Genomic DNA, 23,314 nt, shown 5'->3' on the forward strand with positions numbered 1-23,314 from the left:
TTCCCCATTCGCTTCCTTCTTCACCTTCTCCTGCTGTAGCTTATTCTCCATCTTAATCTCTTTCTCTTCTTTTTTTTTTTTTTTTAATACCCTTCATCGCTTCCCTCTCAGCCCGCTGCGTCTCCTACTGCATGTTGTAGAGATTTAAACTCTTTAACATCCGTCTATTAACCCTGATGTGACTTGCTGGCTGACGAGACGACGACAGATCACAACTGTTGGCCAACGAGAAGCTGTGAATCCTTCTGATTCGTGACAGAGTGGAAAAAAAAAAATCCCTGCCCTATTTTCTTTGTTGTGTTTTTTTTTTTTCTTCTTCTTCTTCTCAGAGGCGACAGCCTGGGCACCAAGATAATTTTATGGGTTAATCCTGAGCAGGGTTAAATCTGTCAGGCTCAGCAAGTCTCTCATGGTTTAACAGCCAAGAGCTTTTTAACTTGTGAGCTTTGCATGTGCGTGTGTGCGTGTGTGCGTGTGTGTGTGTGTGTGTGTGTGTGTGTGTGTGTGTGTGTGTGATGGTTGCATGTATGCTCTAAGCTGCAGTGCTCAGCCTGCAGTTCCCCTGTGGTTCAGTAATAGAGAGCTTTGAACTACAGGGTTATTAATTATAATGAAGAGTGTCTGTTGGTGCGTATAAATCAGTGTGATCAGCTGCAGCCTCTGTGGATTCATCACAGAGGAAACAACTTTAGGCAGAGAGAAGAGAGCAGCTAGAGGACAAAATGATTCTGGCTCTGAATGCGATTATAAATACTTAACAGTGCGCATGTGTTTGTTGTTTTTCCCCGAGTGTGTGTGTGTGTGTGCGTGTGTGTGTTTACTAGGGCTGGCTGTCATTTGAAATGTTTCCATACTTGTGCTGACACCATCAAAGCTGAATCGCTGGTCTGCAAAGTGAGCCCCAGACCCCCAGGGGCCCCATAAGTCCCAGTTCTGCTGCATGCAATTTGGTTTGGTATTTATACATCCAAATTTTATTAATTACAAATTTTTTTTAGTGTATACAGCATTTTTTTTGTCACGGGGCCCCGATAACAGCGATTAATCTGAGAAATCTAAACTATCTTCTGAGAAATATAAACATGTTTTTCTACTAAACCTTTTTTGGGAAAAAAAAAGGCAAAAGTTATCAAATGTTAAATGTTGTCTAAATACACAAAGTCATACAAGAAAATACAGTCTTAAATTGGCAAAACAAATACTAAGCAATTTTCTACTTTCTTTGGTATGAAAAGACATTGCAGTTCAGCACCCAGTCTGGTTTTTACTGGGTGTTCATGGTTTAGGGGACACAGATCTGACCCCTCTGAGGACTGAAAAATCCATCCTCAAAGGCTAATCTTTTATTTTAGGTTGTATATTCATATTTTAGACAAGAGTGTGCTTCAAACATTTGTGGAAAGTCTTTTGCTGTTTCAACATGACAGTGCAGAAAGCCAGCCTCATAAAGAAACTGTTTTCCCAGTTTGATGTGGAAGAACTTGACTGGTCTGCACAGAGTCCTGACCTCAGCCGGGCTTTATCACCCAGCATCAGCGTCGAACTTCAGTGACGCTCTCGTGGCTGAACGGGACCAAATCCCTGCAGCCAGGTTCCAAAATCTGGTGCAGATTACTGAGAACAGACACATAGTGCATCAGTGTTGAATGTAGATATAAAAATTACAGCTATTATCTACATATACGACTATAAAATGGGATTATTAAGCCGGTTGGTGTATCAGACTTCTGCTGCAGACAAATACTGTGTGTGTGTGTGGGCGTGCGCACGTGTGTGTGTGTGTGTGTGTATCTGTTGTAGCTTCTGTGACCTGTGATCCCTCCACATTCAGCCGCCTGTTGGCAGAGTTTTGGTTGGAGTTTGCCCTCCTGCACTCAGCTGCCTCCAACATCACGTCAACCTTTTTTTTTTAACCTTTTGTGTTGATGTTTTGTGGATATTTTTTTTTCTTTCAGTTTTCCAACCATGTTCCCATCCAGCCCACCTGTGTTTCACCTGTTGATGTTGTGTTTTTGCGGTTTGCACCTCCCCGCCCAGATTCAGACGACCATCATGTTTCCCATCAGCCACCGCTGCCTGTTTGACATCACGCTTTCATAACAAATAGAAGTGCGGCTGTCGTTCCGCTCGTCCTCTGATGTTTATTTTCTGTTTTTTCTTTCAGATTAAGGTGGTGAATGCATTCCGTAGCTCTCTGTACGCGGGGCTGGAGAGCCCAGAGTCCCGTAGCTCCATCCACAGCTTCATGGCCCATCCCGAGTTCGTCCCCCTGTCCGAGGAGGAGGCCCGCATCCCCCCCATCGAAGAGACCGGAGACGAGATCGACCCCCTCCCCAGCCCCTCCTCTGGGGCGGGGGGAGGAGGAGAGCCACCCAGCGCCTTCCCCCGCAGCTGCGAGTCATCCATCTGAGCTCTTCTCCCCTCTTCCTCCTCCTCCTCCTCCTTCCTCCTCCTTCCTCCTTCCTCTTCATCAGCATCATCTGTCATCCCACCAACCGAACTGTCACACTGAGGAGGGAAGTCACCACTCTGCTCATCCCCTCGTTCTGCACGCACACCAAACACATGCTTCACATCGTCTTCACCCCCCCCCACCGCCCCTCCCTCAGTCATTCCTGCCACGTTGCGTTTTTCATACTGACTGTGGCGTCGTTCTGCCTGTAAGTTCGTCCCTCCTCCTCCTCCTCTTTCTCCTCCACCACTACCACACGCATGAATCAGTAGAGTGTGGAGTCCAGAGTCTCCACACAGCGGAAAGGCCTGTCTGTCCTCGTCCATTCATGTATATTTTTTACTCGATGATCCTTTTGAAAAGCTTTTAAACTTTTGTTGGGTTCGATCTTCGCGGGACTCGCAGCAGCATGTCGTGTTTCTGTACTCGCTTCATTCCTGCGTAACGCTCTCGAAAACAGCACAGAACTTTTCAAAGAGTGCAGTGATTCTCATGTACATACGCTTCCGCTCTTTTACACAGCTAACAGCCAGGTTTGGTGATCAGAAGATTTTTAGGCAAATGCAAAAATGTAACCTTTATTTTATTTTATTTTATTTTAATTTTTTTTTTTTTTTTTTTTTTTTTTTTTTTTAGATGTTGAGCATTTGTTTGTTTCTAAAACCTCTAACGAATGTTAATTGATGGTTGATTCAAAATCCTGAGAATGTCTTGTGAGTGTGACACTACAGTCAACAAGGTTCACCTGTTAAAAAAAAAAAAAATTGTTCTTCCCTTGTTGTGTCTTTATGTGTTGCTTTTTCCTTTAGCTGCTGTGTTGCATGTGGAAGGACAGAATGTTTACTACCCAAAAATATCTACCATGGCGGCATCCAGAGAGGGCTCGCTTTCTGCTCAGTGCGCGTCTGACCTCATCTCATCCAGTCAGGGTTCTGGTTCTCTCTGCCCCTCTTCCACCCCCCCCCCCCCCCACCCCCCCACCCTTCGTACATCCACAGTGTCAGTAGGAAACAGGAGTGTGAGGAGTTCATGTTTCCCCCTCTAGAAGGATGCATGTTATGTTTCATTCGTGTTGAGTCGCATGATAACTTAGGAATGAATATTTGGGATTCTGTTTAGACGACCATCTATGTGTTAGTCTGCAGCAGCGTCTGTTCAGAGCTCCGTGAACTTCCTGTCTGTAGGTCTGAACATCCTGTTATACGACGGGAAGAAACAGACTCGTCAATACTTGGCTAGCGCAGAGGAAACCGTAGCAGGGCAGGAAACGCCCCGATATACTTGATGTACATCCTACAGTGGGTGTTAACGTATGTGGACGTGCTCTACAAATCGTAGTTGTACAAAAGGTTGCGGTCCACCTATATATACCGGATTGAAAGGGGCTGCAGCCTCTCTCTCTCTGCACTTGCAAACATCTGTAGATGGCAAAATCCATGTTGCATAGACCCTCACAGCCATGTGGAAATCGTCATTTAGGCTTTGCTCTGCTTTTCAATACAGCGTCATAGTCGACTAAACATTTTGGTCACATCTTGAAGGTGAATACACAGATGCCCAGGAGTTAAAGTTCTCAGGCACCATAGAGCAGTTTTAAATCCTTAATTCAATACGTTGTACACATTTCTTCCTAGACAACCTTTCAGGCTCACAAATCTTTTCTTGCTTTAATCCCGGGACGCCACAAGATGAGAGTTATTCAGCGCTTTGTCTCGTCAAAGTAGAAGTGCTTTTAGACAAAGTCTTTGAGTCCTTATTCATTCATTATTTATATTCTATCCATTTTCAGCCGTTTATCTAGGTCGAGTCTACCTTGTCATGACCCCGGCCACGTCCTCCAGCTCCTCCAGAGGTGTTTGCAGACCAGATGGGATGTATAATCCCTCCAGTGTGCTCTGGCTCTGCTAGTTGGACGTCTTAAGAATAGGAGGTATCAGATTGTAAACAGTCTCAACTGACTCCTTTCAACACACGAAGGAGCAGCGGTTCTCCTTCGAGCTCCTCCACCGGTCTCTGAGACTGAGTCCTGCAGAGGAAACTCATTTCAGCAGCTTGGATCCACCATTTCATTCCTCCAGACCCAGAGCTCATGAACCGTAGGTGAGGGTTTGAACGTAGATCGCTTTCCTCTCCGTCACCACAGTCCGGTACAACGTCCACATTACTGCCGACACCTCACTAAACCTCACGCTTTATCATAGTTCCTCTTGAACAACTGGTTTTTATATAATTATACATAACTTTATCATGAATAAAGGTGCAAAGTGAAATTTTTTCAGTCTGAATTTTGAAACTGAGAGTCTGAGTGAAAGCAGTTTCTTCTCTGTACGTTCATGAAGAGTCAAACAGCTGCAAGATGAGCAAAAATGTCTTTCCATTAACTTCATACGTAATCATGCCACCTCTAAACTTTGCTTCATGTTCAGTCTCACCTTAAATAAAAGGGGGATAGCTATAATATTGATGAGTCTGTGTTTGGTCACAGAGCAGGAAGTTCATTTCACCAGACAGGAAGTTGATGGATCTCTGAACAGGGTCTAGACCGGCTATCTGTGTTTTAAAGACAAATCTTAGTACCACTTTTGATGCTTTTGTTCCCCTGTTCGTCAGACTCGATTAATATAAACTAAATCAGCTTTCAGCGACATCACGCAGCCAGCAGCAGAGAGGGTGTCTCTCATCATCATCATCCCTCTCTCTCTCTCTCTCTCCGCTCTGCTGTGTTTGATTAACAGACGTCTGTGTGGCGGCCGCGCTGAGGTTTATGGGAGACTGATGATGTCAACAGTCAGCCTGTAGAGTTAAATCAACTGTGTGTCCCTGCTGCCGCTCAGTACTTCCTGCCCGCCGTTGTCCTCAGATTACTGTCTTAAAAGAAGAAGGAATCATCCTCCAATCGGAAGCAACGATGCTTCTAATTCCCTCTTAGTCTGACTAGCAGCCATCGACCTATCTTTGAACTAGGACACGTTATTGAAGTAATGTGCTACTACTGCCATATTTCCAACTTTTTGTCATGACTAGGTTCTTCCTCTCCCCTCTGATGAGCTTTTTCTATGTAACTCAGAGCCATATTTTATAGGTTGTCTGTATTGTTTTTTATCTCATTGTTATCGAGGTTTCCTTTGGACTTTCTCACCCCTCGACCCCCCCTCCCCCTTCCTCCTTTCCCCCTCCCTCCTCCCCCTGGCCCTTTACTCCAAATGCGACCAAAAAAGCAAGGAGAAAATCTTCAGTCGTCACTGCCGAACCAAGTTTAAAGGACTTCTACAATGTTTACATGAAAAGCGAGTGGGTGGCAGTTCGCCTGCGCTTCTCTCATCCGACCACTTCCCTTTCATTCCCTTGCTTTCCTGAATCTTAGAGTTACTATTTAACTAAATGGGGAATCTTTCTTGCATGGTTTTCATATAAAATTCAATGTTTTGCTCATTTTTTACAATTCTTCTGTATTTTTATATTAAGTACTTTTTAATATTTTGGAGATATATGAATATATATGTATAGGCTGAAGAGTTTGGTGACAGTACAGTACATGAATGAGATGAATCTACCGTGGACTGTCTTTTTACAGCTCTCTAAATATTTATGCCACGTGTGTCGTCTTGGTCACCTGATGTTAGGGCTCAGAAACCTGCAGTGACTTGTTTACTTCCTGTTGGCCGTTCAATTGGAATCTCAACAATCTAGATTCATCAGCCCCCTTTTACATGAGTATATTCACTTTATCTAAGATGTTGTGACACACTACACGCTATGTGATTTCGCAATTATCCAGCTCCATTAGAGTTCAGCAAATGCAACGTGAATACAGCTAACTGTATCAAACATTAAATGGGAGTGTATAATTATTTATCCAACCTCTGGGTTTCTTTGTTTCTGTACTTTGAAGCTACTACGACTGGTTTCTTTCAATGAGTGGATTGATGCTGTTTTCCAACCGGCTGGTGTCAGAGCTGACGACTTTAAAGAGGATCAAAGCTGTGTTCCTCCTTCAGGCTCCGCCTCCTTTGAACGGGGCGTGGCCTATAAAGATGTGTCGGCCCCCCACCGCTATTCACAAGCTCCCATCCCCTCAAAAACTGAGAAAGTAACCTGAGGACCAAAGCAGAGTCGGACCAAATAATAAAACAAACCAATGAGATGCTTTTTTTTTTTTTAAATAGAGACCTGAGCCCTGTTTCCCAAAAGCACCTTAAAGCTGGGATGGTCCAAATAGATTCAAGGACCATAAACCTGATCTGAGGCCTAGAGAAGTACAACAGGCCCCACCAAACCTGATCAGATTAGACGATTATAATTTGAACCCAGAAACAGATTATTAATTTGTTGTAATTTCAGTATTTAAAGGCGCATCCCTTTATTTAATTACAGTTACCAGGACAGAAGCTGTAAGTTTTTGAGGTTAAAATTTGACTTGTACAGAACAGATTTTGTTTGTTTTAATCCTCATAACTGTTGCTGTACATGTTTGCATACTGAGGTGTTGTGGGGGGGGGCTTTCTAATCATGACTAAGGCCCCAAAAAGTCTCGGGTCTGCTCACAGATTTAGTGGCGTCTAAATCCAGACCCAAAGTCAGAAAGGACGCCACATTTCTCGGCTTTATTCCAGATTTTTTAATTTGGTCGTCGAAGGAGGCGGCGCCTGTGACGGGACACAGCTTCAGCTGTAGATGTCATCACCATTTTATACAACTGACAGTTTCAGAAACTGTTCCCGGGAAGAGAGCAGGACTGTTAGAGCGCTCGTGACATCACTTCCTCTTCCTGCCGTGTGTCATGTGGCTATCAATGAGACACACATTCCAAGCGACGACGCGTTTCCTCTTTGTTTTATTCTACGGCTGAATCTGACACAACGCCTGTGCTCCTACAGTCAGTACAATGTAAATATTATATAAGTGAATGAAGTGTACCTGCTGTCTGTGTCGGTGACAGGAAATGGGAGAGAGGGCAATCAGCCAATCATCACCCAGCATAGCTTTAAGAATGTTCTGCCAAAGTCGTTTTCTCTTTTCTTTTCTTCTTCTTCTTCTGCACAAGTTTGTTTTAGAAAGTTGGCAGTCACATGACCCACCCACCCACCCACCCACGCCCCCCCCCAACCCCTCGCTCCCTCCCTCCCTGTCCCCGCCTGGATAAGATTGTCCCTCCGCTCTCGCCATGGCCTCAGTGTCGCTGTGGTGGTCGTCTGTTGGACTGGTTGGACTGGTTGCCCTCACGTTTCATGCCAGGTGCACAGTGCAGCCCCCCCCCCGTCATCAGAGACGCTGCAGACATGTTTGTGCTTCTGGTTTCAGCCACGTCACAAAACAAAACAAAAAAAAAAACAAAAAAAGAGAAACAAACTGTCCCACTGAGACTCAGCAGCGGACTGCTCACCCGGTTTTAGTTCTCTGAAGGTTTTTTGGAATTCAGAAGTTCTCAGTTTTCCACAGTTTTCCCATTAGGACTTCTGTATGGAGAAGGAACTCGCTTCTTATCCAGTCATAGTTGCATTTTGACTGCGTTGCTTCCTCCTCAGAGCAATGCCTCTCTCAGAACAGCGTCGGATATTAAGGAGTTCTTTGGAGAGCCTTCACATCCACTTCAAAATTCACAAATAAAAAAAAAAAAGGTTCAAATGAACTGGAATATCACAGTTGGAAAAGTCATAACCACTTAACATATATATCTATATATTTATATATTGTATCTATATATTTATATCTAATATGTGTGTGTGTGTATATATATGTTAGATATAAATATATAGGTATATATATGGTTTCTCAGTTGAACTTCATTGCAAAAAAGACTGAAAAAGATTTGTTTTCTGTAATTACTATGATACACAGTAATAGGCGTTGGTGTTATTTTTGTATAAACATAATATCATCTATGTGGCATGCATGACATATATACAAACTTTGGTGGTTTAAAGCAATATGTCCAACCTGGTGCGATTGGTTCTGTCGTGTTCTGTGTAGCCTAAAGCCACTCTGTACGAAAAGAGAAAAAAAAAAAAGAGAAACTGCATTTGGATAAAACTAACTGTTCAGTATATGTGTTCAATGTTCTGTGTTCTGCATGTTTTAGTATGGAATGAAACATCCCAAATGTTGGCTTGTTTTCCAAAATTAATCTCAAATACACGCCCCCGACACACATACACACACACACACACACAAACACACCTGTATTTGCACTGTGAGGTGAAACACACTGAGGAAATTAAAAACTGTGTGACTTCTGATGGATGGATTGATGAAAGATGAAGATTCTTCTTTTGTTTCCATCGTCTCATTTATCCAGAAACAAAATCACTAAAAGATCTGTCTGCTCATCCACGTCTCCACTGTCCCATCCTCCCGTCACATTCACCCACACACACACACACACACACACACACAAACGCTCAGATTTACAGATTCTCCTGAACTCATCATCCCACTCACCTGTGCAGTGAGAGGAGGAGGGAGACGATGACAGTTAACCAGTATAACAGGCCTGAAACATTCAGCATGTGCTTCAGGTAGGCTTCTGCTCCGCGGGTGTCGTCATCTCAACAATCACATCCATTGATCTCCATCATCCATTATCCTCCTGCTTCTCTCTGCAGACCAGGTGGGGGAGAAAAATGAGGATAATGAGAGTTTGTCGCTCACCTGTAAGTTGTCTGTGTCTCATGTCAGAGCCCGACTCAACTGATATCGGCGTGTATGTCAGCTGATGAGTTACAAGATGGTCACAACGTCAGAACAGAAATTGTAATTTAGAAATTTTATTTGTCCACCAGAGTTTATTTTACAACTGGAAAATGTAGGGCTGCAAATAAGGATTATTATTTTAGTTTTTATTAATCTGAAGATTATTTTTTCATTAAATTATTCATCATTTTGTCTCTAAAATGTCAGAAAATAGTGGAAATGTCCTTTATAATTTCTTATAGCGTGAGGTGGCAAAGATATTCAGTTTAGCATCATATATGACAGAAAAACATAAAATCCTCACATTTTAAGAAGCTGAATGCAAAGAATATTTGACATTTTTACTTAAAAAATGACTGATTAATCATTAAAATTCTTGCCAATTATTTTTCTGTTGATCAATTGTGCAACTAATTGTTTCTGCTCAAGTAAAAAGTTCCTGCTCTTTTCATGTATTGGTCACAATTCTTTCAAATTGAAGGGAACTTTATCAAAAATGTTTTTTTTAAAAATTTGTTTTATAAACCAACATTGACCGTTATCAGCATCAGTCAGGCTCTAAGTCATATCATTGTCAGTCTGACGGTTGGGAACAGTGTTGTTGTTGTGTTGTGATGTAATGACGGATTTGTAATTCAAGAAAAACTGTTAAAGCTTCGATAGTTACTTGGATTGGCGTTTAAATCTTGACCGTTCACTGCCATAAAGAAGACCATGATGTCATAGGCAGTTTCCCTCTGCTTCCAGTCTTCGTGCTAAACTAGGCTAAATACGTCTCTGTGCTGGACGAACAGATGAAACTGATGTCTGTCTTCTTATCTGACTCTGGATTTCATAAAATGTTGAACTGTTCCTTTAAACCTGTATTAGCAAACAACTGGGCTGAAAGAAGAATGAGTGATAATCTACCAGATTATATGTTTCATACACCTACGTAGGCTAACTCCGACATCATCACAACACAACTGAACATTTCTCTTCCTCTTTGACTTTTAGTTGACGTTCTTGAGAATATTCGGTTGTTGTCAGCTGAAGAAATGACTGGTGGCATCTGAGTTCATGTTTTGTATCAATGTTGAGCTTTGTGGTCACGTTAAAGTACACACAGCATGTTGAGACGGTAGTTAAGCAAACCAGGCAGCAGGATTCAAGAAACACTGAGGTCATGAATCCTAAATGCTCCTAATCACTCTTTAATTATTTGGATTCATCCCATTTTAATTATTCAGTTAAATAAACAATATATATATATATATTTTATTCCCCAACATGAAGGTCGAAATGCTATTTCAAAGCCGTCTCCACGTTGCCAGAATACAGTTCTAGTGAGGACATGAGAAAACCCTTTATTTATTTAGATTTGGCCCAAAAGTAGACACATTTATATAGTCTGTTGAGTCTAAAAGTGCTGGAATGACCATAATTACCATTTCGGACTTGTAAAAAGCATTCATGTGAACATCCAAACTTCGATGTATCCAACTTGGCGCTAAATTGTGGCAGAAAAACCAAACACATGTGGACGCCTCACGTCAGCCAAACACTTTTGTTCGAGATAGTTAAGAAACCTAAATTTGCACAACAAGTCATAAACATGGGAAACAATTTCCTTCTCTACCATCCGTCCCACGTGACGTGAAGGCGGCGTCAGTCAGTCAGTCAGTCAGTCAGTCAGTCAGTCAGTCAGTCAGTTCACCAATTTGATCCAGGCTGTAATATCTCATTGAGTGCGTTTACATTTGCACCAGTATGCTGGTTATGATCAGGTTTTTGGAGCAACCAGTTACGTTTTGCTCTTGTAATCATCATATTCTGGTTACAGAACCCTGGATATGCTACCTAGAATAGAAACCAGGACACTGTGGCATGTAAACACCTGATTCAGGTTTCTGAAAAATCTCTGTTGGTGGAGAAATGAGATGCTACAAGTGGACACAGATGATCAGAAACCTTGATACTGTTAGAATTATGTACACAGGAATATGAATGATGTAAAACATCGTAACCTGAGTAAGATCAAAACCAGGATACAAATGTGCTTGTAAACACACTAAATATCTCTTTTCCTCTAGTGTGGTCTCAACAACTATTAGATTATCATTAAATTTCCTACAAACACTCATTAGGGATTAATTTAAATAGCTCTGGTGAACCATTTAGCACCATCATCTGGTCAAAATATTGATTTGTCCAATACTACAAAACTAATGTCATTCCCATCAGCCTCAGCTGTACTGTACTTTGTTTTTTAGTGCTAATTAGCAAGTGTTAGCATGCTAATAGGCTAAACTGAAATGGTGAACATTATACCTGCTAAACATCTGCATGTAAGGTGTGTCATTGTGAGCATGTTGGTGTTAGCATGGCTGTCAGTCTTGTTGAAGTGTAACTGCCCTCAGGTTGCTAACATACAGAGGTCGTGACCTCAGTGTCTTCAGTCATAATCTTCGGCCCTGTTTGCGGATTCTGAGCCTCAGCAGTGATTTGTGTGGCAACCAAACTAAAACTTCCTGTGCTTCCGTAGATATATATATATATATATATGTGTGTGTGTGTGTGTGTGTGTGTGTGTGTGTGTTGGTGTCAGGTGGGCTGTTGGCTTGTGTTTTCCTCAGTGTGTGTTTCACCTTCTCCCTCATTCACTCTCATCCTGTCTGTTCCTATCAAACATCCTCCTCCTGTTTGCTTCAATCTATGCAACAGAATCCTCCAGTTCGGCTCCGGTGGTTCCTTTGGTTCCTCACTCTCTCTCCCTCGCACTCTCACTCTGTCTGCTCGTCTCCCGTCTTTTACCGCTTTTTATTTTTCCCCCCCTCCCGTTACTTTCTACAAACAGAACCACGATACCTGTACATTGATGTATGTACGTGTGTGTACGACAGGTGCACGCACACATGTTGTTTTCTTTACTCTTTTGTAAGATATGATCATGTGGAATGCCTTGGTCTTAGTGTCATGTCGTTTGAACTTAAGCTGAACAAAAGATGATAATCAAGCAACTGAGTAAAAGTTGTTACATAAGTATATATATATAATATATAAATATATATAAATATATACAAATCTATATACATAAAATAAAGCCATTGGAATTTGAAATAAATCAGTGTCAATTTGTGATTTTTTAAAAAAAGATTACTGTCATACAGAGTTCTTTTTTATTTATTTATCATTTTAATGTATTCTTAAGACTTTTTTTCTTCTGGGTTTTGAAGTGGGATCCAAAATGTTTAATGAAATTTATCATTGTACTGAAAATCACAGAAACCTGGATGCTTTAACCAAGAATCTATTTATTCATCCATAACAACCTCAGCTCTACGACATTATGATGAAGGACTGGACATTAAATGATGTTGATATTCTATATTTTCCTTATTGTCAACAAATCCCAAACAAAGACCCAAACTAATTATGAATCTTACTAATAGATATTGTCAGTACATCGAAAGCCTGATATATGTTATTCCTCTGTGCTGTAGAGCTCCGTTGTTGCCCAAAAACAATTAAAAACACTTAAATGAGCCACACTGTTACACTTTGACCTTCATCACCATGAACACACACACACACACACACACACACTGTAGTTTATTTTGACTCCCACACACATCGTCCTGTTAGTGGAAATGCTCACTAGAGCACCAAATGTGTATTAATCCGCCACTGAAAATAGTCCCCAACAAATACACTATTTCCTCCTGTTCCAGTAACATTTGCTAAAAAACTACAGTAACCAGCTGTTTTAGGAAATCACTGAGACTTTTTTAAAAACAAAACTTTATATTTGTGATCAATTTTTAAAGATTTACATCTTCAGAAGGAGCTAATTTGCTTGGGACTAAGAGCCACAGGCAGGGTATGGAAGTCAGAAAGTATCAAGAGATGGACTAACACATTGTTGGTTTTGGTCTTTTCATGGGATTTGTTGATGATAGAAAAAAAAAATTGAATAACACCAGAATTATACTTAAAGCATCTATAATTGATATTTTTTTATAATAATGTATCAAATGACAATGTATAATATGAGAGAGATATTTTTATGGAGCTTTACGGAGCTTTATGGTGAGTTTCAGCTCATTGTTTATCTGTCCAACTGCAACTTTATTGTTTTGGTTCACTCTCAGCGCTCTCATAGCGTTGTTTTCGGCTGCGGCTGGCAGCTGTTTTCAGAGAAAAAGCTCTAAAAACCAACTGTGCACTACCTGCTCAGCACCAAACAGCAAACAAACACAGTTAGCTGTAGACTAGCTGGTGAACATAGTGGAGCATTTAGCAGCTAAAGAGCCAGATATTTCCCTCAGGAGTTGGTAAAGAGAAAAAACAGCTAAAAGAGAGAGAATATTGGACTCACATTCACCAGGTGGACAGAAACACCAAATGAATGATAATGTTGCTCTAGAACAGCTCGTCTGTTTTTATTTACTTTGAGCAGCTTTATTTGGTGCTATCCTCACTGTGTCACTGTATTGCAGGTAAGTTGATGAGCATGTTTAAGATAATGGCCAGATTGACATTACATTAAGTTATAATAATTGATGTTCCTGCTCCTCAGAGGATGAATCCTTTAGATTTAAATGATGCTAAAATCTTTCTTTCAGCGCCATCTTCAGGACAAACTCGACACTTTAGCTCCACTACTGCTAAAGCTCAACGGGGGAAAGATCGCACTAATCATACTTGATATTCATTGTAAATAAATGTCATTGGGAGCTTATTATTTTACAACACTATAATCAGAACCAGCAACAACATTGGATTCAGCAGGAAAGTGCATCTGACAGTTTGGTGGATCTGCCCACTGATACCCAACAGTCCTGGTCCTATTGTATGTTAAACATCGGACGCCCTTTAAATCTGCAGCTCCAGCTGTGATCAAACAAGACTTCCTCTTCTTCAGCAGCACTCAGCTGCTTAGTGCAACACTGCCACTGTGTGGACACAGGCTGCTTTACACCAGATTCACTAATCATAGTTGTGTATGGACGATGTGGTGCAGTATTAACATTTTATTCTGTAAATTAAAGGATGGGTTCATAATTTTTCAAGTCTGTCTTAAAACAACAGTCAGGAGCCCAAATTAACACTGAAAGAGGTTTTTCTTGCTGTAATCATTCCTCCCGTTCATACCGACCATTAGAAGATCTCCAAATGCATTTACAATACAAGTGATGGAAAAAAAAACAACTTAGTTTATAGTTAATAGTTTATCTGAAGCTTATATGAGGCTTCAGCAGTCTTTTAACAGTCTGTCATATCAAGTGGATATCTGCCACATTTACAGTCTTTTTAGCATCAAATTCCCTCTTTGTGTTTCTCTGTTGAGCTGCAGTGGAAGTATAGTAACAAAAAGAGGAACTTCGGCACTAAAAAGACTGTAATGTTGAAAGATATCAACTTGATTTGACTCATTTGTATGATTGAAGTTTCATATTAGCTTCACATAAACTTCTGAATACATTTTTGCATAGAAAGAGGACTGTGGATTTTGTCCCCCATCACTTACATTATAAATGCATTATGAAGGGATCTTCTAATGTGAACAGGAGGAATAATTATGGCAAGAAAAAGATCAATCAGTGTTCATTTGGGGACCCGACTATTAACAAATCGATGTCACCTTGACAATAAATATTGACTTTGATACATATTGATACACAGATTTTTGATCACCCAAAATTGAGTCTGTGCAGGAAATGTAAAATTAAAATTAAAAATCACTTGGATGCTTGTGATCTGTGAACCAGAAATGATCTCACAGATTTCACACTACTGATACATTTTCTGCTGATTGCCACCATTTGTTAAAATATTATCCTGTTATTCCTCTACAATTCTTCGACTTTAGACTTGTGTTTGATAATCCAGGACAGTCTAGTATGACGTGAATCTTTGTCGCTGTCATATTTGCACCTGACTCTCTGTTGTTTCCTCTATCAGTCTCTGCTGCAAACCGCTGACTCATGCTCTCTGCTGTTTCATACATCTGCATCAAACAAGACACTGAGGGCTAAAGGTCAACACACACTGGCAGAACACTGTATGATGCACATCAAAATACCAACACCCATTGTTTTCTATTCAAGTCCACACACACACACACACACACCCGCACATGTCGACACATGTCAACGCCTCGAGATGTCCTGTCATGTTTCCCAGCGTCAGCCTTTTCCACATTTCACATTTTGACTTGTCATAGTCAGAAGAGCACGGGTGTTATTAATACCATTAACGATGGCTCTGTTCTATTAAAGTGCCCCATTAAACTGTGACAGTGTGATAGTGCGAGCCAGCATGCACAAAACCAGCTAAATGGAAGTCAGACATTGTTCATTTTATTGTTTACACCTGTGCTTCTCCTACTTCAACATATCAAAATGACTCCCATGAAAAACGTCTGTTGATATACGTCAGAAAAGCAGCAATTTTATCTCATTTGCCCCCCAGATCAGGACATCCCAGCTCCTTCCGTTACCTTCACTACTGCTCTTCACTACTTCTGTGTCTGTGACTGTTAAAATAAATATAGATGACTTTTACAAATCAGGAGCTTCAGGCTCAGGCAGTCCGGTATAGCGCCGCACTGGTCCACCTTCTGATCTGAGATACTTGAATTCTTTCCAACCCAAAGGGAGAGCAGTTCCACCGTTTGCCAACAGAGTACCGTGGCCTAATACCCAGTTCAGTGACTCACATGAGCGTCAGCTGACCCTCTATCATGATCCTCCTCTCCATCAGGGTTTGACACAGGTCAGACGCTATCAGGCTTTGGCATACTGGGAATTAATTCAGTGATACAGACAATTAAATGTCATTTAACCATAATCTGTGGTCTGAAAGGTTGTAAGACTTGTGTCCCGACTCATTCCAACTCCATCCAGTTTTCATGATACGATTATTGTAGCCAACAGCGTCACAGTAATAATAAATAATACTATCACATTAGCTTTATTTGTGATAAACGCAAAGAAGTGGTGCAACATCAAACTCAAACATTCAAATGAAATTCAAATAGTAAACCTTTTATGTGTATTATATTATATATTATATTATATCACACATTGCTTCACATGACGAATGATATTTTTAAACAATCACTCCGAACAAAGTTGGTGTTTTCACCTCTGTGGTTGTTTAAATCATAAGAAATTTGATAAATAGTTTTTATTCTTAAGTTTGTGAGAAAGAGTCAAAGTGAAAAAGTCATTTCTTTTATCTTTCATTCCAAATCTCACTTTTAGAGGTTTGATTAATTAACTGTAAAACACAACTTGATTACTGAATGGTTACTGAACCAAACCACAACTCTGATTGGCTCCTGTGCTTCCTGCTGTGAGAAACGTTCACCTTCATCTGCTGATTAGTTTCTTCTCTTTTTTTCCTTTTCTTTTCAGTTTCATCACTTCTGTCTTTCTCTGAATTTCTTCACACCACCTTCATTTACTCCCTAATGGACTAAGTCACTTCTCTTCTCTACATCCCTCCGCCCACGAGCCTCTGACGGCGGCCTACATTTCTCACTGAGGGAAACTCGTCCTGGAAGGTGTTGTCAAGACGACTGCGTTTCTAACAGTGACTGTGGCAGCACCGCGGCAACCAGAGACTCCAGTTTAGTCGGGTTCATTAGAGTTGGGGGGAGGGGGGGGTGGAGGTGGTTGTAATGTCAAGGAGCTGGAGAAGAGCTCCAGGCGACAAGCATCTTAACTACAGACAGGAGTGTGTTAAGAAAAGTTTCGACCTGAACTGACAGACAGTTTGCTGACATCCACTTCATCCACGCTGACTCATTCCTGTGTGTCTGCACTGTCAACATCAATAAAACCATTCACCTCCACTTCTCCAAATTCCTTTTTGTCAGACTTCTGAATCTCTCCGAGAGGAATGGGGCGGATTAGACCAGAAAATAGAAAAATGATAATCCCTCGATTGAATTTCATCCTCCTTTTCAAAACACCTGATTATGTAAAGAGTATCTGCCAGTGTGTAAACCTCCTCCAACTGTCACAATGGGGTGCGGGAGGCTATTTGGGATTGTATTAACACAAAAAAACCTTGAAAATGTTTGATATTTTCCCTCTTCAGACACAAAATCACATGTCAGAGAGGTGATGGTGATGACGTTTGTGTCATTAGCAAATCAAACGCCCCACTATGAATCTGTTGTGTGAGGTTCTGAACAAACTGTGTGCGTCTGCGTGTACGTTTGTGTGTGTGTGCGTGTGTGTGTGTGTGTGTGTCAGGGAGCTTTATAAAAGGTCTGGAGGTCGAACCTGAAGTCAGTTTAGTGTCTGATCATCAGAGGAGCTGCTGTCACCAACAGGGACAATGTAAGTACCTTTAAGTATCATCACTTTAATACAAAAAGTCAGATTTTGTTTCAATTTCAAGATATTTTTAGCCTCATTTTTTAAGTTACACTTCTGTAACCTGAGTCATTATTCATCATTCTGTTGAGTTATTTCTGTAAAAATGTGAATAAACTATAACTGTGATGATTTATGTTAAATTGTTTAAACAGCTTTGTGACTCTTTCAGGCAACAAAACAGTCAAATTTTCCTGTTAAAGTTTTTAAAAAGTGTGGCATCATAGTTCTGTGTGATGTATTTTCAATTTTTAAAATTACTAACGTGATAAAAACTGTCTCATTCAATCATTTTAAAAAAAATAAAATTGCATTTTTGTTTGTGAAATTAACATGAAAATTTTAACAAAAGAAAATTAAGAAATATAATAGAAAATAGTAGTTTCCATTTTTATCCATGCAGCAGGTTGACAGAAGCGAACACACATGTGGGGTCGTTCACGTGGCGGTTTTAATGTTTACTACTTTAGAAGTTAGATTTATTGATCAGTTTGCTTGACACTCATGTCTGTGTGATTCATTGCTGAGATTTGGGAGTTGTGCTTGTTGACTCTTATGTGACCTACAGTAACACCTTTCTGTGACAGTTATATGTAGCTTTGGAGAATCATAAATTCAGCTTGAGATAAGAGGAAGCTAAGTGTCTTACCTGTCGTCATGCCTGCTTTCAGGAAGCGGAGCCTTTAACATCAGTTTTTCCATTTTTCAGCAACACTTCAAAGGTAGAATACTGAAAACAAGAGTCTGAAATTTTAATTTGGACTCACTTTTAAGTAGTTTTTCATACAAAATCTTTTCAGTATCAAACACTTGAAAGAAGAAGGCTGTAAAGAGTTTGTAGTTTGCTTCTTCACAGAAAACAGCAGTTGTGGTCAGAGGGGGAAAAAAAACGATAAAACAAAATAGCAGAAACACAACAAGAAGCAAATTGTGCAGGTTGGATTTAGAAAACCCCTGGAGGCTTATAGGAGGAATCTCATCTCAGTATTCATTATAGGCAAATACCAAAGTCATGTAATCCACAAAAATATGCAAACAAGCAACCATAGGATCAAAAAGCAAACATAAAGTAAGAAAAGTAGGCAAATGTAATGAGGGTTTGTGAGCTTTGGCGTATACGTGAGTGTGTTCAGTCAACTCCTTACAAAAGAGAGAGTGAGAGAAAGTCCAATTATAGTCAGATGTGATCAGTACAGACAGTTAAGTTTGGCTCATCAGACAGGTCCGAAGCCTATGTTTGAGATTCTTGAGAGAAGTAGACTGAAATGCAGTTTGAATATAACTGTGTCATAGCTGAGCCTCCTGATATCTAATAGAGAATTGATAGAGTCCAGTACAGAACACTGGGAGGTGTAAACATCTGACATGTCTCATATTATAGTTGTGTACATCACTGTTAGGCTGGAAAATTGGTTTACAAGGTAAGGGAGGCAAAGCAGGCTGATGCAAATTTTTGAAAAGAAAAACACAAGTTTGGTATTTATTTATGTTAAAAAATGATGGGATGTTGATATCAATGCAGAAACAGTTGCAGTGCACAACCCATCGTACAGCGTGTTTAGGTGCAGGATACATTCATGATGGAAAAAGTGTAGAGTACCTGCACACTGGATTAAAGCTCCCAAAACCTCATTGATGTGAGAGGCAGCGTTATATGGATACTGTAAATAGGCACAAAGCTGATTACATCCTGCTGACGTCATAGTCAGTGATCAAACACAAAATATACAACACTTACAATACAACTCTCCAAGTCTGCTTCCTTAGATGCTAAATAGTCAAATTATTAGCGTCCTTATTTACTAAAAGACCACAATGAGATTTTGTGCAGGTAAAAAGGAAGAAAAGTGTCTGAAAATTGCATGTATACATTGCCTTTAAATAGGAGTTTGTATTTATTTAATGTTTTGCATACTGTTATAATTCCAACTTGTGGTCGGGACCCCCAGAAGGGGTCACAAGATAAATCTGAGAGGTCACATGAGCTTGTTTCTCCTGCTCATTTATATTTATTTATTTTCCTGACTTTTCTCAAATCTTTACTCTTTTCTTGAGAGTTCATGGATGATTTCACTTCTTCAGAAATTATTCAGAAGTCATTAAAATATACCAGCAAGGGGATTCAATCTTTAGTCGAACTGGTTGAACACCAGTAGACATATGCAACCAGTGATGAGGGCTTACAAGTTGGCATTTCTTCATTTTAATGGGTCAAGATAACTTTTTTTGTCTTTTACATGATGAGTTTTGATGTGTTTCTTGCTGTTTTGCCATAGAAGATGCAGATGTCCCACAGGCCTGTGCAGTGGCTTGCTGTCATGCTTCTTGTTGTCTTTACAACTGGCCAGTGTCAACAGAACGAGAGGTGAGACGACCGCCCCTCCTGTTTTCAACTTATTTGCAAGGCGCAAGGAATTATTTTTATTGCTATGAATCATAATGCGGTTTGATGTTCCTGCATGCATTGAAAAAAAGAGTAGTAACTTAATAAATGTAGCAGTAGGGAAATGTTTTATGTGCATCTGCTGTAGCTAAAAGGAATACTCCACTGAAAAGATAATTTCTAGTATTTCTTGTCACCTGTACTCTGAAAGGTTACAGTGGATTTATTTGGAGACCCAGAATCACAGCAAAACATGTCAAAATGTCCATATTTCCTGCTCCAAAGCAGAACCATAACAATACAGCTCATAGTGTGGCTACATGTGCTGCAAAATTACTGTAATGCTGGTTGAAAAAATGTGTTTTATTAAAGCGTTCAGATTATCACAGTTGAGCTGGGAGGAAAATTCGAGGATTTGTGAGTCACCGCTGAGCGTCAAAACAAAATCAGAAAGTGAAATGTGAAAATGATCAAATATCACTTTGGGATGGTTGATTTTGTGTCTGCAGGTGTTCTTTACCTACTGATACACACTATATGGGCTCTATCTGTTTTTCCTGGTTTGGTTTTAGGTTGCTTAGTTCCAATCTTCACGCTACAGTATACAATCATATTTTAGACAATAATGCACTTTCAACTTCATGGCAACAGTTTGGGGAAGGTGCTTTCCAGTTTCAACATGGAAAGATTTCCATGTTTTTTAAGGCTCTTCATGTCCCCATCTCCTCGCTATATATCTGACCACATACGAGCCCGTACGTAGCCTGAGATCTTCTTCGTTTCAGAGTCCAGAATTAAAACTGGAGGGGTCAGAGTGTTTTCAATCAGGACCCAGAGGCTCTGTAACAACCAGCCAGAAGAAATCAGACTGACTGAATCAGTATCATCTTATAAATCTCCTCTTAATTCTGTTATAGGAAAATCTATCCTGACTTTACTTGAGTTTTTTTTAAAATGTTTTTTTAGATTTTACATTGGATTTTATAATTCGTTGATTTTAATTTGCTGCCTCGTGTGAAGCACTTTGTAACTTAGGTTTTTAAATATGACAATGCCCTCGTGCACAAAGCCAGGTTCATAAAAAAAGGGTTTTCCCAGTTTGATGTGGAAGAACTTCCGACACCTTTAGGATGAACTGGAACACAAACGCAAGTCTGGCCTTATCACCCATCATCAATGTTGGACTTCATTAACGCTCTTGTGGATAAACAGCAGCATGTCCCTGCATCCAGGTTCCAAAATCTGGTGGAAAGCCTGAAACCAGAAGAGTGGAGGCTGTTATAGCAGCAGATTAATACCCGTAGTTTCGGAATCACATGTTCAACCATCACAAATGTTCATCTGTTCATGTAGATCACCTGTACTGTACATACATTTTGAATCTGGCTCTGCATTTGGATAAAATAAAAAACCTTTGCCAAACATCTTTATTAAAATCGGTCACGCCAGTATAGATTGAACAGTGAGGGCACATACTGATGATGTACCAGTTCTGACTAACAGATGGCCTCTCTCTCTCTCCTCTGTCTCCCTCCAGTCGCCGAGCTGTGACTGAACACCAGCTGATGCACGACCGCGGCCGAACCATCCAGAGTCTCAAGAGACTCATCTGGCTGTCCAGCGCCATCGAGGGTCTCCACACCGCCCAGACTCGCTCTGCCGCTTTCAACCCCACAAAGGCCCTGAACCTGGTTCTCAATCCGGCACTGGTCCCTTCTGCTGGAAGCCCCCAGCCCGCCCGGGTGCAGAGCCTCCTGAGAGACTTCTTTAATCCGTACCTGACTCAACTGCCAGACAGAGATCCCTAACATCACACTGATGCACACATGAAGCTACACATATGTAAAAAGGATTAAATGTGTCCATTGTTTGAACAAAAATACACCTAAATCACAACAACAAACTCATCTCGTGTCAAGACACACTTTCAGCTGCAGACGTGTTCAAATGTCTCAGGAGTTTAAGAGCAAATTTAAGTTGAAGATATGAAAGTTTCTTGCATTTGAGAAGCCTGAAGCTGTAGAAACTGTTTTTCTGTCTTAATGTACGATCATTTTACACTTTCATCTAGGGCTATAATATACAAAACAAAAAATAAAAATGTTTTCAAGCTTGGGGGCGATTCACAGTTTTAATCTCACATGACCAAACAATCAAGCAAGTATAATAGAAGACCTGCACCACTTGCAATTACCAGTTATCCCACACAGCTATGACCTGTCAGTACCAGATGCTTCTGCCCTGATATCGTGTCAGCTAACCAGCTAACATGTCAGTACCAGACTGAACAAAGTATAATCTGTACACAAATCAGCTTTATGTCTTACAACCAGAGACGATGCCTCATCAACAAACACTGTCAGAAAAGTCTCGAGTCTTCTTTCTGTCTGTTACTCGATGGGATTGTTACCTTTACTACACTTTAGCCAGAGCCAACTAGCCACCTGGAGTGAAGACAGTCCTGTAAACTGTGGACATATACACTGTAAGTATTCATGTCACAGTTTACGGGACTTTCATGACCCAATAGAGTTGATGTAACCAGCTAATCTACGATGCTTTTTGACCGAAAATTATGTATTTTGTAATAATTTGACTTTCATGATGTAGACATTTTACACATTGTATCAAAACTAAAACTTGAATAGCTTGAATTAAATTGATATATCGCCCAGCTCTACTCACCTGTATTTGCTCCATCTTTCATTCACTTGCAGTGAGATGGTTAGGGTTAGGGGTCGAGGGGGTGTGTGTCATGTAGTAAAGTGGGTGTGTCTTATAGGTCTGCAAGACTACAGATATACCTTCTCATTCAAGCACGTTTTCTGTTTCAGTCTTCTCCAGCTAACTCACTTCATTCAACTGCAAATTCACACCGTGAGCCAACAGAAACACTGATGCACTGTGTTTGAAAATAAATGGAGAAGTCATTGTTTTAGCACTATGTCATCACACTACCAGACTACAAGCTGCAACATCACTTTCATTTCTGTTGTCTAAACTTAACAACATGTCGGACTCTGAATGAGAACCTTGGTCTGTCCACCATCCATCCAGACCACCTCCCATTTAACTTGTGCGCAGCAGGCTATGTACTGTATCTTAGCACTTCCACTTCCCCGGAACATAATCCAGGCAGGAATTATGATTCCTTCAAAGCAAATTAGTAGCATATAAACATAATTTCTAGGATGCAGAGTTGCTTCATTGTGTCATCTAAACTCATGAGAGCTCGAGCTGTGCTATCTAAAAAACTTCAAAAAAACACTTATAATCACAGATTCCATGCAACTGACAGACAAAAGATGAATATTGAAGCTTACATGCAAAAAATATGTTGTTGCACTGTACAATACATAAACAAAAACATACAAAGATACAAGAAAATAATATACTAGGTGGAGGTGTAGAATGCCACAG

General features: G+C 40.4%; 2 protein-coding genes across 4 annotated transcripts in view; both read left to right on the forward strand.

Annotated features, from left to right (window-relative positions):
* The window catches only part of LOC137181083 (plasma membrane calcium-transporting ATPase 1-like), a 105,166-nt gene extending 96,480 nt beyond the window's left edge, over window positions 1-8,686 (forward strand). For 2 of the 3 annotated variants that reach the window (XM_067586447.1, XM_067586448.1), the window contains one exon: window positions 2,165-8,686. In XM_067586447.1, the coding sequence (XP_067442548.1) occupies window positions 2,165-2,410 (246 nt within the window). In that variant the 3' untranslated portion in view covers window positions 2,411-8,686. The remainder of the gene's footprint in view (window positions 1-2,164) is intronic. The other variant, XM_067586449.1, reaches the window with a different exon arrangement.
* Window positions 8,687-17,389: 8,703 nt separating this feature from the next.
* Window positions 17,390-22,574, forward strand: pth4 (parathyroid hormone 4). Its single transcript, XM_067586450.1, has 3 exons — window positions 17,390-17,475; window positions 19,788-19,876; window positions 21,432-22,574. Exons 2-3 carry the CDS (start codon window positions 19,791-19,793, stop codon window positions 21,700-21,702), a joined length of 357 nt encoding a protein of 118 aa, XP_067442551.1. The 5' UTR covers window positions 17,390-17,475; window positions 19,788-19,790; the 3' UTR covers window positions 21,703-22,574.
* The last annotated feature ends 740 nt before the right edge of the window (window positions 22,575-23,314 follow it).

Source organism: Thunnus thynnus, chromosome 4, assembly GCF_963924715.1.
Source record: "Thunnus thynnus chromosome 4, fThuThy2.1, whole genome shotgun sequence".
In the NCBI taxonomy this organism is placed as follows: Eukaryota; Metazoa; Chordata; class Actinopteri; order Scombriformes; family Scombridae; genus Thunnus; species Thunnus thynnus.